General features: G+C 50.2%; 5 protein-coding genes and 1 long non-coding RNA gene across 11 annotated transcripts; 2 read left to right on the top strand and 4 right to left on the bottom strand.

Annotated features, from left to right (window-relative positions):
* Positions 1-713: 713 nt before the first annotated feature.
* LOC9629024 (subtilisin-like protease SBT3.9) lies at positions 714-2,715 on the bottom strand. 5 transcript variants are annotated; one of them, XR_002990850.1, is made up of 7 exons: positions 2,592-2,699; positions 2,422-2,525; positions 2,273-2,370; positions 1,481-2,094; positions 1,284-1,431; positions 1,127-1,208; positions 726-1,076 (listed from the first exon to the last, which is right to left on the bottom strand). XR_002990850.1 is itself a non-coding variant. In XM_024663596.1 (6 exons), exons 4-6 carry the CDS (start codon positions 1,365-1,367, stop codon positions 778-780), a joined length of 465 nt encoding a protein of 154 aa, XP_024519364.1. In that variant the 5' UTR covers positions 1,368-2,094; positions 2,273-2,370; positions 2,422-2,525; positions 2,592-2,715; the 3' UTR covers positions 714-777. The 5 variants fall into 5 exon arrangements, 2 of the variants coding, with proteins under 2 accessions (XP_024519364.1, XP_002989791.1); XR_002990849.1 differs by having other exon boundaries at positions 1,284-1,514; positions 1,568-2,094; XR_002990851.1 differs by having other exon boundaries at positions 1,568-2,094; positions 2,592-2,698.
* A 107-nt stretch (positions 2,716-2,822) lies between these two features.
* LOC9629023 lies at positions 2,823-5,917 on the top strand. Of its 2 annotated transcripts, XR_002990848.1 has the most exons (6): positions 2,823-3,511; positions 3,582-5,133; positions 5,196-5,256; positions 5,314-5,540; positions 5,614-5,747; positions 5,844-5,917. XR_002990848.1 is itself a non-coding variant. In XM_002989787.2 (5 exons), the coding sequence occupies exons 1-5, from the start codon at positions 3,409-3,411 to the stop codon at positions 5,669-5,671; spliced, it is 2,001 nt and encodes a 666-aa protein (XP_002989833.1). In that variant the 5' UTR covers positions 2,823-3,408; the 3' UTR covers positions 5,672-5,917. The 2 variants fall into 2 exon arrangements, 1 of the variants encoding a protein (XP_002989833.1); XM_002989787.2 differs by having other exon boundaries at positions 5,614-5,917.
* A 544-nt stretch (positions 5,918-6,461) lies between these two features.
* Positions 6,462-7,171, top strand: LOC9628981 (MORN repeat-containing protein 3). The gene is made up of 2 exons (XM_024663598.1): positions 6,462-6,753; positions 6,813-7,171. Exons 1-2 carry the CDS (start codon positions 6,567-6,569, stop codon positions 7,073-7,075), a joined length of 450 nt encoding a protein of 149 aa, XP_024519366.1. The 5' UTR covers positions 6,462-6,566; the 3' UTR covers positions 7,076-7,171.
* Positions 7,073-8,743, bottom strand: LOC9628980 (zingipain-2). Its single transcript, XM_002989744.2, has 4 exons — positions 8,131-8,743; positions 7,832-8,067; positions 7,628-7,768; positions 7,073-7,558 (listed from the first exon to the last, which is right to left on the bottom strand). The coding sequence occupies exons 1-4, from the start codon at positions 8,546-8,548 to the stop codon at positions 7,277-7,279; spliced, it is 1,077 nt and encodes a 358-aa protein (XP_002989790.1). The 5' UTR covers positions 8,549-8,743; the 3' UTR covers positions 7,073-7,276.
* Positions 8,744-8,869: 126 nt separating this feature from the next.
* Positions 8,870-11,028, bottom strand: LOC9628979 (AUGMIN subunit 4). Its single transcript, XM_024663590.1, has 13 exons — positions 10,877-11,028; positions 10,772-10,819; positions 10,586-10,711; positions 10,220-10,519; positions 10,079-10,172; positions 9,977-10,022; positions 9,836-9,929; positions 9,707-9,778; positions 9,593-9,651; positions 9,469-9,537; positions 9,358-9,409; positions 9,222-9,299; positions 8,870-9,166 (listed from the first exon to the last, which is right to left on the bottom strand). The coding sequence occupies exons 1-13, from the start codon at positions 11,003-11,005 to the stop codon at positions 9,098-9,100; spliced, it is 1,236 nt and encodes a 411-aa protein (XP_024519358.1). The 5' UTR covers positions 11,006-11,028; the 3' UTR covers positions 8,870-9,097.
* A 1,264-nt stretch (positions 11,029-12,292) lies between these two features.
* On the bottom strand, positions 12,293-12,663 carry LOC112342180. Its single transcript, XR_002990852.1, has 2 exons — positions 12,585-12,663; positions 12,293-12,531 (listed from the first exon to the last, which is right to left on the bottom strand). It is a non-coding gene; the product is annotated as an uncharacterized LOC112342180 (long non-coding RNA).
* Between the last annotated feature and the right edge of the window lie 168 nt (positions 12,664-12,831).

The raw sequence follows: 12,831 nt of genomic DNA, 5'->3' as shown, positions 1-12,831 counted from the left end.
ATTGTGCTGGGAGTGAAGCAGTACGAGATGAAAACCGAGCAGCTGGTGGCGATCCGCAGCTGCAAGCAGGGCGATGGCACAGTTGAGAAGAAGGCTGTGAGTTTTGGATCCAAGGCGCTGGACCCGTCGACTGTGCTACTACTCGAGAGGGACGGAGCTCAAGTTTCGGGTGTTGGGCTGGGAGGGGTGGCGTGTGATAGAATTGGGTTGGAGGGTTACCAGATGGAGCTGCCGCCAGCGGATGTGGTGATTGATCTCTATCACTTGCAGCGATTGCTTGATGGTGTGACGAACGAGGCACCGGAGCCTGTCTGGAATGACTTAGGCTACGAGCTCACGCTAACCGAGGAGGAGCAGCGGGCATGGTGTGAGGAGCGTGAACGGCTATTTGCGGAAATGCGGGAGCGTAACAAGGATGTGGAGGACCCTTGTAAGAAGAAGCCCAAGTCCAAGAGCAAGTCCAAAAGCAAGACTAAACATAGGCGTTTAGCCTGAGAGTTTATTTAGCGATTTTTTACATCTAGATGGTATAGATAAATTGTTTTGTGCTTGATAAGCAGTCGGTCAATTCATGTCAATAAAAAGTCAATATAGTCAGTGCAAGTCCTCAAAATTTGTTTACTTTCATTGACTGCCAAAGCCGACCGCCAAGGAGCTCCACAAGTCTGTTGGTAGCGCAATCTTGTTCTTCAAACTCTATTCTTCCGCTAGGATTTATAAGTAAATTATTTCTAAGGCCGTTTGGATTATTAATATATTTGACGACAGAATCTACTCTTAGAATCTGGCGTCTTTTGATTCGTACCACGTTTCGTAGCAGTCGCTGGTTGTGTAGACGAAGATCTGGCCTTGGTTTGGGTGATGAACAGCCATTCTCGCCCTCATCGGTGGATCTTCACGTTTAATCACTTCAACAATATGAATTCTTTTGGAAGGAGCATCCATTTGTTCTTTCCATGGCTCCAACTGTACTCCACGAAACTTGGAGATAATGTCTATTACTCCCTTTGCCGCCAGTTTTGAGCTCTTGATCGTCACCTTCTTGAGCTTGTGATCCACGCGAACCTCGTCTATGCCTGATTGAATCTATTCTATGAATTTTACATAATGTTTTTGGTGTACGTACCTCGGATGGCTTCCAGTTTGGCTTTGATAGTCTTTGCATTAGCCTCGCAACACACTTCCCCCAATCTGAAATGCATTGTTACCTGTGCACGGAAGTTTTTCGTACGGAAATGGTGACAAGACAAAAGTACGGGTGGAACTTTATCACGCACTGTTACCTTGGGCTGATCATCCCAATCCTCATCCACATTCTCTTTTCCGCGGCTAAATGCTTCCTCCTCGTCGATCTTGTCAACAGCCATGGAAGCAAATGGTCTATCTTTATAAGCACCCAACCGTGATTCGCGCCGGAACTTCTTTTAGTCTCTACAAGACATCCCAAAGAATCAGCCATTCATGAGAATTGACCACAAACTTCGGAGGTATGATGAGATCCAGTGCCATAGTAGCTGTTAAAACCTCAAGACAAGTATAGCTCTGGTTTGATCTCTTTCCAACTTACCTTGCGGGCCAAAACTCCTCCCCTCAATCACAGCCCTTCCTCTTTCGGTCGACTACATCCCAATGTTGTAAGATTCCCCAGCAGATAAGAAACCAAGGAATCTACTATTACCACCTTCCGAAAGGAATGGTAAATCAGCATGTGACACTGTCGATGCTTGTGCTTGAGTAAGACCCACGTCATGTTTCCCCTAGAAATCTCTAGAAATAAAAAACAACACGCTCGCTCACCAAAGCCCGCGTTTGGTTAGGGCCCCATACCTTTAGAAATTTTTTGATGGATTCATGAATTGACCATCATCATCCATGTTGACCGAGTCGCCTGGACAAAACCAAAACCATCTGCCATTCTTTAAAATCAAAACCTTGATACCACCTTATTATTACTAGTAGTATAGATTTACATGATACTTCTTTCCTGGGAAAATGTAAACAATTCTCAAGAAGCCTCTTGCACAGTTGGTGTTGCCCCGCCGCCATGGAGTTGATATGTTTGGCTTACATGCACCTGGAGGACTCCTGGAAGCTCTGGTATCACACGCCCAAACAAAATCTTAGGTACTTACACAAGAAACAAACAAGCCATTTTTTTTTTTCTACTCTTTCATCCATAGCTACAGCCTCTTTTCTTTTTTTCTATTCTTTCATCCATAGCTAGAGCACGAAAACCTCAAAAAGAGAGAGCAGAGGGTTTTCTTCTTCTTACCGGAGATCGCCTTGGCTTGATCCGCCGTGAGCTTGGCGGAGAACCCGTGCATCGAGTGCTTGTAGTGGTAGAGGATCGCGTCCTTGGCCGCGTCGGGGCTGGAAAGCTCAAGGAAATCAGTGACCAAGAACACAAAATCTCACGCTTACCTTCCAAGAACCGAGGCTAGCACGTCTAGCTGCTTGGCTTCCAAAGCGTTGGGGCTCTCCTCGCCCGATTTCGCCATGTGGACGATGTAAACATCGCTCTTTTGCTGCAAAACCATGGCATGGATCGATCAGAGCTGCGAGAGAAAAACCCAAGAACAAGAACAACTCACGGCATTGCCACTTTCTCCCGCCATGCTGCTCCTTGCAAGTTCTTCCTCTTCTTCTCCGAGAACTCAAACCCTAATAAATGGAATGTCTCCGAGTGGCCTTATCCAACACGCATCGTAAAGCGTGTCAATGCATGGTTCACGCCAGATCGATCTCCCATCGTCGCGTCGTCTTCGTCTTATAGTCAGAGGAGAAGCACGCGTCCGTCCACCTTTTTTTTTTCCTCTCTTTGTTTCGCTTGTGGACAAGAATTATAACTTCTCTGACCGCGCCAGGGGAGTGAGCGAGCGAGCGGCATCCCTCTGATTAATTTCTTTTTTTTGTAAGAGCGAAGATCCAATCCAATGCCCAGTTCCTCCTCGATCGATCCTTTTTTTTTCTGGATTCTCCTGTAAAGAAAGAGATCCCTCTCCAATTTTTTTTCCCCCTTGTTCTTCGCCCGCATTGTCTGCTCGCGCTTTGTTGTTGGATGGAATGGATCATCGCCCGGGGTGGAGGAGCTAGAAACAAAACAGTTATATACCTAAGCGAGCTGGCCCTGTGTTCTCGCTCCAGGAATCGAGCACCCGAAGAGGCAGGGAACGCGCAGCGTTTTCGTTTTCGCGGCATTGATTGTGGGTCCTTTGCAGCTGTATCCTTCCAGCGCAATTAGGTCAGCCACCACTACAGGGAGGGGGAGATGGAGGGAGCCCAGCAAAGCTCCTAGCTCCTAGCTCTTCCATCCATGGGCGTGACTTAGCCGCGGGCGAGAGCGAGCAACGAGGTATAGAGAGAGTGAGGGCGCATTTGGGAAGAAAGAAGGGATCCTAGCCCAAGATCATGACGAGGATCGTCCACTGCCCAGGATGCAAGGAGCTGCTTGTCGAGCCCACGGCCGGGGTCACAATCTACCAGTGTGGGAACTGCCTCACGGTCTTGATCGGTGAGCTCCTCGCGTGTTCTTCGCTTGCTTGGCACTGATTTTGTGGTGTCATTCTTTCTCTGTGTGGCAGCCAAGCATGCCAGATCTTCGCTCGCAGTCGCAGCCGATCAAAATCAAAACAACGCCGCCGCGGCCGCCGCTGCTGCCAAAGCTTCCACCCCTTCTCCTCCTCCTCCTCCGCCGCCGCTCTACAAGCACAGGGAGCGGCAGCCCATCGCCATTCCAAATCCCAGCCCTCTTCCCGGGAATCCACTCGACGCCTCGGCCTCGCCTTTGTACACGCCCAGGAATGGGATTGGCAGTGGTAGCGGGAGGATGTCCTCGGCCGCGGCACCAGCACCAGCACCGGCAGCCATAGACGAGGACAATTCTTTGCTCCTCCAGGACATGAGGAAGCTGGCCAGGGAAGCTTTCCCGGCACAAGTCCAAGCTCCGGAGGACGGCAAGAACGCCACCACAAGGCTAGCGAGCAGCAATGGCAGCAGCGCCGGCAATGGAGGAAGAATGACGAGGCAGGAGCTGGACGAGTTCACGTTTCCCAGGCAAGCTCGCGACTTGGATGCCATGAGTGACTATCACTCCACACTGGAAGAGCTCGATTCGAGTGCTCAGTCGGACGATCTTCGCCGGAAGTCGTGCGTTCATGATCTTCATCCAGTGGAGGCTCCCACTTCCACTGCTGCCACTGAGACTGGAGAAGATCTGCGCTGCAACGCGGCGGCGAGGAGGAGCAGGAACAGTAGCAGCTCGTCCGATGCGTTGGGAGGACATGAAGAAGATCATCATCTGGCTATGGTTGCCGTCACCCCCGGCCCCGCAGGGAACAAGAAGAAGAGAGCGTATCCTCCACTCAACTCGCCTTACGTCGTGTGCCAACACTGTGACAAGCTGCTCGAGGTCCCTCGCTCGCTGCCACCCTCCAAGACGAGCGTCCAGAAGCTCCGGTGTGGAGCTTGCCACTCCATCTCCAAGTTCGCACTCGCCGACGTCGAACACGAGAGGAAGCAGCAGCCAGGCATTGTTCCCGTGGACTCTTTCGATCGTTCCAGCGGCGGCTCGACGATGAAGAACGCGTCAGGGATCGATCACAACAGGAAGATGGACATGGTGGCGATGATGATGAGCTCCTCGAGCTCGCCAGTTCCAGGCTCGGCTCCAGCTTCGTATCACGCAGCTCATTTCCATCTCCAAAAGCGCATCACGGACAACATCACCAGCAACAGCAAAGGCTACGAGTCGGCTCCCGAGTTCCATCACGGCGCCTCCGCCTCCACTCCCTCAAGCCACGCCAGGACCATCTCCGCGGGATCCAGCTCCACCGTGCCGCTGGCGCCCTGTCTCCACGAGCTCTTCGGCTACGAATCGCCATCGCAGTTCCTCAAGGTGGCTGACAACAAGAGCACGAGGTCCTCCACAAAGTCTTCGTCGGAGACGAGCCCAAAGCCCAAAGCCGGGGGTGGCGGAATTAAGGCGCTGCTTCTCAAGAGCATCCAGGAGATCAGCAAGCTCCATTTTCAGCAGCAGCATTACTCGGTTGTGACAATCAACGGCGCAACCATACCGGACGAGCTCGTGAGAAAGGCCGAGGAACTAGCTGGGCCGATTCATCCAGGAAACTATTGGTAAGCTCACTTTTGCTATCTTTTTCTTTCTTTTTCCTGTTCTTGACGATGATGATCAACAGGTATGACTACCGTGCTGGGTTCTGGGGAGTGATGGGAGGGCCGTGCATCGGGATAGTTCCTGTAAGATCATGTGACCCTGCTATAGTTTTTTGACCGGGTACTTTTTGCTTTTTGCAGCCATGCATTGAGGAGTTCAAGCACCCGGCGATGCCAGTAAACTGCGCGGGTGGCAAAACCGGAGTGGTGATCAATGGCCGAGAGTTACACCAGCAGGATCTCCAGGTTCTCGTCAAGCGCGGCCTGCCTTCCACTCCAAACACTTCCTACACAATCGACATTGACGGTGTGGTGGTGGACTTGGCCACCGGGAATGAGATCAGGTGCCTGGGCAAGCTCGCTCCCTCGTAAGTTCTCTAGCTCTCTTCGATTTGCTTGCTCTCTTGTCTCACCACTTTTCTTCTGGACTGCTGCTTCCAGGATCGAGAAGCGAGGTGTCGGCTTTGGAATGTTTCCCCTGTCTCGGGGATTGACATAGAGAGAACGAGGGTCCGTGTTGCTGACTTCTAACTCGTACATAGACTCTGAGTTCCAGCGAGACTTTTTAGCGAAAGGTGAGAGTGACCTGGTTGAAAATAGAGGAGAGAGCTTGTTGGTGTTTTTTTTTTTTTTTTTTTTTTGTCACGACTGACTCCATACGATCAAAACAGGGCTTTGAACTTATTTTTTGTGGAGCAAGCCACGCACTACTACTTACAACAGAACGAGTGAATATTCGTGTGTATATACCCGCGCCGCGCGCCACAGCAAATTCAAAGCTTTAAGAAAGAAAGGAGGAGGGAGGAGGAGCAGCAAGGATGGATCGGAGGAGGGGAGCGAAGATCGCGTATATCAAGGAGAGGCGCTCCGTGATGTTTACGACCAAGGAGGTTCCTCTGGCACTGGCACGCTTGCAGCACCAGCCTCAGCCGGTCGCCAGGAAGAAGCCCGAGCACTGGTACCGCAGGAAATTCAAGGAGCGCGAGCAGCAACTGGAAAAGCAGAAGAAGAGCGCGTGGAGGATCAATGACTTGCGGGCCAACAAGAATGGATTCCACCACGATGTCTACTGGATCACACAGGACCTCTACCGTGGGAACTGGAGGCTCAACAAGAAAGAAGGTACTCGATCGAGCTCCTCTCAAACTCGAGCTCAACCATTTCCATGGTGGCTTTTGTGCAGGGAGTGGCATCCAAAGCTATTGCACGGGCAATCGGTACGAGGGCGACTGGAAGAAAGATCGAAGAGAAGGATATGGTACTTTCTACATCCGGGAAGATGGAAAGTACAGAGTTGTCTACAAAGGCTACTGGAAATCGGGGAACTTGCACGTAAGTTCTCTTTCGCTGCTACTGGGATGGACGACAAGTGAGGATAGCTCACAAGACGATGGATGTACTGGCAGGGGCCTGGCTACCTTCACTGCGCTTATGGCGAAGTGTACGAAGGCGACTTTGAGCGCGGCGTTCGCAGTGGCTATGGCCGACAGACGTACTATTGCCCCCAAAGTGGGAGATATCACGTCTACGTTGGCCAGTGGCGGGATGACAAGCGCGAAGGCACGGGAACACTGACAGTGGGTGAGCAAAAGCTTAGGCAAGTGTTCTTGGAAAAAACTTGATTTGGTTTGATCTTGCAGTGAATGGCGATGTGTATGAGGGGTGTTTTTCCAACGACAAGAAGCATGGCAAGGGTGTGTTCTATTACACAACCTCCAGGTGTAGATACGACGGGCTGTGGAGGGAGGATGTTGCGATTTGCGGGACTTACTCGAAGATGGAATCCGACTACGAGTTTAAGACACCACTACCACACCTCGAGCTGAGAAATGCCGATACCTTCGCGAGCTGTCTCATTGACAAAATTGTCCAGGATGACGGGCTCCAAATTCTTTCTTGCTGATCCAGTGAAGTTGAAGTTTTGTTTGTCTTTTTTTTTTTCTTACACTAGCGATATATAGATATGCTTACAAACGAAAGAAAGAGAGATTGAAGAGTACGTTTTCTGGCGAAATGAATCCTGGAATACGACCCGGACGAATGAAACGAATGATCGATCTGTACAAACAACTTGACGATTGGCCGTGTGTCGTAGCTTTTTCTCTCATTGGAAAGCAAAGCCCGACTTCCGGCTCGACGGGACCGTCTCCACGATGGTGCTGTTCTTCACGGGATACGACGCCATCATTGCAATGCCACACTTGCCTCGAGGCGATGCGACGTTGCGCTGCAGCCGGATGTATCCACTCTCGCCCCACGCATCACCCCAAGAGTTTCTCACGATCCAGTAATCCGTGGCAACACCATCTGGGGTTTTCGACGTTCCATACCCGACTGCCACTACGCCGTGGTCGAGTTCGTAGCCGCAGTGACCGGTATACACGCCCTGCAATGGCATTCCTTTGGCTGGTTAGCAAAAGCCAAAAAGGATACAAATGGTTTCTTCCAGACTTACTCCAGAATAGAGCTGAAAGTTGCGACCGCTGGCCTCGATCGCAACGCTGACTGGCTGGTTCGCAACGGCCTTGAGCAGATCAGCCTCACTTTCCGCTGGCACATCCTCAAAGCCATCAATCGTGACAACATGGGAGTTGCGCTGTTGGAAAACAAGCAACACCAGTTAGAAAGTTTATCAAGACAGGAAGAACCAGAGGCTTACTCTGCTTTCATCGCAGCTTCCAGACACGGCTTTGTAAGGGTAGTCTGCTTCGGAATCCAGCCCGCCATTCTGGATGATGAACTCGAATGCACTGTCCATGAGGCCGCCATTGCAGCCTTGATTTTTCTGCTTATCGCAGTCGACAAGCTCCTGCTCGGACAGAGACACCAATTCCCCCGTTACAATCTGGTTCACTCCTTCGACTGCAGCAACGGTGGAGAAGGCCCAGCAGCTACCTGCAAAACGGAGACGGAATGGATTTAGAAATGAGAGACAGAGAGAAAAACTTGCTCACTGACCGCAAGCTCCCTGGTTTTTCACAGTTGCAACAGCTCCTTTTGACCTCCAGTCGGTATCTAGAGGCAAATTCGTTGCGTCCTTGTATCTGAACCCAGACTTGATCGTGTTCGACAGGGGAACTTTGGTACCAAAGTAGAGGGCTTTGAATTCGTCGTGGGTCATGTCCGCAAAGTTGTTGAGGCCCAACCAGTAAGTCTGATTCACTTGCCGATTGTGTTCTTCAATATATTCAGCATTGTCTCTAAAGATCTGGAACCTCCTCTCCTTTTCACCAATTCCATTGTAAACTCGACCATGATCCACCATCCACTTCTCATACAAAGCCCGGAACGATCTATCTCCCTCTCCTGCTGCTATTCCTAATGCCGCGACTAGCAACACCAACAAGAGCAAGAAGAACTGATGCTGGTATCCCATTCTTCTGCTCGCTCGATTCTTCTCCTCCCTCCCTTTGTAAGCCAAGGATCCAAGTTTCCAACCAAGGGAGATGTGGTTTTATAGGCAGCCTTGTTCCAAAGTGTGGTGGTCGGCATTTGGCGGGACGGGGTCCAACCGGTAACGCGCGGGAGTTGGCGACGGCGGCCACCGCCTATGGCCAGTCAAGCCTGGCCGCCTTCCACAAATGGCGGAGCCTGCTAATTTCGGAGACGTACTTGCTTGCGCCACATCCTCGTTTCAAGGAGATTTCTTTTGCCATTGGACGCAAGCGTTTCGGAGATCCCCCACCTATTCAATTCGTGCCGCACTGACCAAGTCCATTGAATCTAGCAGAGCGCAAAACGGTGGATACATCCAACCAACAAGTCTGTTTCCGTTGCTGTAGCTTGCTCGTCTTCCCTGCCACTAGAAACCAAACTAACACCAGCGAGTTCCACGCATGGCACCACCACCACTTTCACCATTCCCTGTGCCTGCCTTTTCGAGCCTCGAAAGTATCTACTGAGCTGTTCCCCAGTTCCAGCCAAACTAATGCTCGTGTCCATTATTGAGGTCCATCTCCACCTGTCTTATTGTCCACTGAATTCCCTCCAGTTTCTGTAAGTTTGTCACCACCCAACATATCAAAGGCTGCCCACGATTTTGCTCTCACCTTAACAACGTCGTGATACCGCCTGGCAATGTCATCAAAGTACTGATCCACGCCTTGGTACTCGCGCAACCTCGTCACCTGCGAATACCACGACTGGTAAGCGACGAGCTTCCGTGAGATTGGTCCCGATACTTACGGCTCTATTATATCCGGCAGTGGCTTCGTCGTCTGCTTCCAGCAAATAATTCCTGCAGCCAACCATGAAGTGAGCAGCCCGCCACGCCAGTAAATATTTAAAAGCGCACACCTGATCTTGTGCAACGCTGCGATTGATTCTTCCGTATACGTGTCTCTGAGAACAAGGTGTTCCAGCACACTAGAAAAAGGAAAAGATAACGGAATCATGCATTAGTAATATAGGAAACGTATACCGCAGCTTCGCATTCATTGTCTCGCAACGCTTACACAGCCAAGCTTTTCTCATCTCGTCCTGCCAGTTTGACAAGTAATCGATCTATATGCCCGCGATTGTTTCGAACACTTACATATTCATGCTGGTGCTGCAGCTTATAGTCCTTGACCAGCTTTATCAGTACTCCCAATATCTGCTCAAGAACCTGGGATATGGCTGATCAAGCTTCGCTCTTCAAGGACAAAAATTTAAAGAAACGTACATTGTAGTATTCTGAAAACTTTCGGTCCGCAGAGTAGAGATCGCTAAGTAAAGCCGCCTCTTCGCTCTCGTTGGATTCTACAGCTGCTTTAACCCTGGAAGAAACACCTGATAGGAAATGACCTCGAATATCTTTACTGACCTTTCAGCAAGTCTATAGCTCTTTGTACCATGAGAACCAAAGCCATCTACGACAAAAGTAAGTTAGAGCTGAATACTGAAAGCCACGACTCAAAGTACTGACCATTCTCTTGAAAGGAAGAGCTGATTTTCTCACACTTGGCTTTTAGCCGTGATTCAATTTCCGGAATCAGCAGCATAAGGTAGCCTGTGCTGTCCTGGCAAGACAATCTCGTGAGAAAAAGGCCATTGAGATGGCACTAACCTCAGCAAAAGGGGCCTTTGATAGATGTGTCTGACGAAGCCACGCAGGAGTTATTCCTAGGAAGCGGTTGACAACACCGGAAACTCCAACTTCATTAACATCGTGGCTGGGATTGGGAGTGCTGGTGTTGCTGGAGCTCATGCTGATGCTGGTGGTGCTGCTGTCCAGCGAGCTTTTCGACACAATGCTGCACTTCTCCGCTTCCTCGTCTAGTATGTCGCCATCTTTCGTTACGGAAGGGAGCCGCAAGCGCTGGCAAGCTTCGGCCACAGCCAGACGCTCCTCCAGGGCTTCATACACCTTGACGGGAGAAAGAACAGCTAAAGAAAAAAGTCTAGAAACTAAACTTGAAAAGCTCTTCACTACCTGTGGAGTAGAGCGTAGTCCGAGCTGCAAGAACAATGCCTGAACATCCCTGATTCCACCTGCATTTGCCACTGAGATAGCCTGCTGGAATTCTTCCACAAGTGTCACTGCTTCGCTGTAAGCCGCCTATAACAACAGCGCCAGTGGTTTAAGAGCACTCCGAAAAGAATGAAACGAACCACCGACCATCACTTCTAGGAAACGAAGCCTCTCCCGCCCCATCTCCTCACGCGCCTAACGAAGACTTGGATTGGCGCTCAATCTCATCGACCTAGCTAAGCAGCAGAGTACCTGGACGAGATCGTAGTACGCAGCTTTGGCGACATAAGATCCGTCGGGGGCAAGGCAATGCCGGTTAAGCTGCTCAACAAGCTGCGCGAGGCCGTCATCCACCATCGCTCCACCTTCCAGCTGCTCCATTGTCGCCTAGGGCAAAGAAAGAATTCAAACGCCCTCTTTTTTGTTGTGTGTTATCCTTTTATGTAAAATACATTTAGGACCTTGTTGGAGTGATGTGGAAGAAGCTTCACTCTGCAGAAGCTTGAAAGAAAAGTTGAAAACTGGATCCAACAACGTCCAGAAACAAGCAGAGCACAACGCGGGCTGCATAAAACAACGCCATGGGCGACTGTGGGCTGCGTGCACCGGACCCTCGTCACAACAGGATGCCTAGCAACCAATTGACGCACGCTGGGCTTGCAAAGCTCGAGCATGGGCTGAGACCAATCCTGCATGCACGGCTGCACAAGCCATCCAAGTGCTACCAGAAAGTTTCATGGCCGACAAGCAACTTTCAACAACATACCTCCAGTCTCCTCTACCATTGCCACCGGGCCCATGCTCGATTCTACATGTTCGACTCGAGCATTAAATTCCTGGTGTGTCCTCTAATTTTTAATTAAATTAGTTTGCAATTATTATTATGGTTTGCGTATATTACTCAATTTCTCCATTTACTCAATTTACCCCTGTAGATCACAAGAAACGTAATTCATAATCATAATTTGAACGCTGCAAAGCTGGGCTTTGTCAGGGCCTTGTGAACGCTGCCGGGGTTCATCGCATACAGCAGCAAGGGGAACTTATGCGTGGTGCAAGTTGGACCCGCCAAGATCTTCTGGGCCAATGTGGGCATTGACAAGGGAGAGGACCTCACGTACTCTTATGCTCCTCTCGAGATCCTCGGACTCCCCGCTGGACCTCCACCAGGAGTTTATCAGCTAGTGTCGGTGCCTGCGGCGCACGACCGAGATGCTCTACCGGCGATTGTGTGAGTACAGGAGAGCCACCGAAGTGAACCCCAAGAGCATGCGGCAGTTTGTGGAGCAAGAGCTCGTCCAGGTGGGGATAGACTCGGATCAGGAGATCCTCAAGCACACGACCAACAGCAAGGTGAACAGGTTTCTTTCCTGCAAGTTGCTCTTTAGAAACCATGATTCGCTCCATAAGAGCGAGGATCCGGGTAAGAACGTAAATCCCCTAGAATTCGTTCTTCCTCACACCAAAAAGCAGCATTTGGTTCGTGTCGTGTCGAAATTCCAAATCAGATTGGCACCTGAGAGAAATGGACAGGAGGTAGAAGTCCTCGCAAATACTGATGATCAGAGTGAAACCAAGCCCCTTGTTGCACTTTGGGGCTCTCAATAGCTTCACGCCGCTACAGTCAAAGCACTAAAAATGCTATAGATTATAGAAGGAATCTGTGACTTTATCCATAGAAGAGTCGTATGCTGTGGGCAGCATATACGATTATGCAAGATTTCTTTCGATAAGAAATCTTTTGGAAGAAGCGAAATATTCAACAGATGATAGCTTCTTCATGAAAATAAGTAACTCTACTGGTTTCCAGCCTTGACTTTGCCAAGAGCGAGCGGTGTAGTCACATCCTCGCAGTTCATCCCGCGGTAAAGGAGAATGCTCATACAGATCTCTCGCAAGTCCTTGCCCTGCATCATCAGCATGCTTTATAATCAAGCTCTGTGTAAAAACGAAAACGTACCAGTTTCAGTCCCCCATACAGCATGCCCATCTCCTCTGGACCACTGCAGAAAAAAAAGAAAAGAAAAAGACCGTCAAATACTTGATCAGTAGCTCGCTTATTGTAGATATCTGGGCAGCAGCATGACATAAGATCCAATGCTTACTTCAAACTGCAGGAAATAAGAGTTATCACACCAGAACAGGGATGAGTTTAGCACACTTGCCGTGTGCGTCTCAATGGCTGGAGACTGGAGATACTTGTCTCG

The sequence above is a fragment of the Selaginella moellendorffii genome, unplaced genomic scaffold (genome assembly GCF_000143415.4).
Source record: "Selaginella moellendorffii unplaced genomic scaffold, v1.0 SELMOscaffold_101, whole genome shotgun sequence".
Classification (NCBI taxonomy): domain Eukaryota; kingdom Viridiplantae; phylum Streptophyta; class Lycopodiopsida; order Selaginellales; family Selaginellaceae; genus Selaginella; species Selaginella moellendorffii.
The sequence above is the reverse complement of the archived record's forward strand: the minus strand, read 5'-3'. Positions and strand labels throughout refer to the sequence as shown.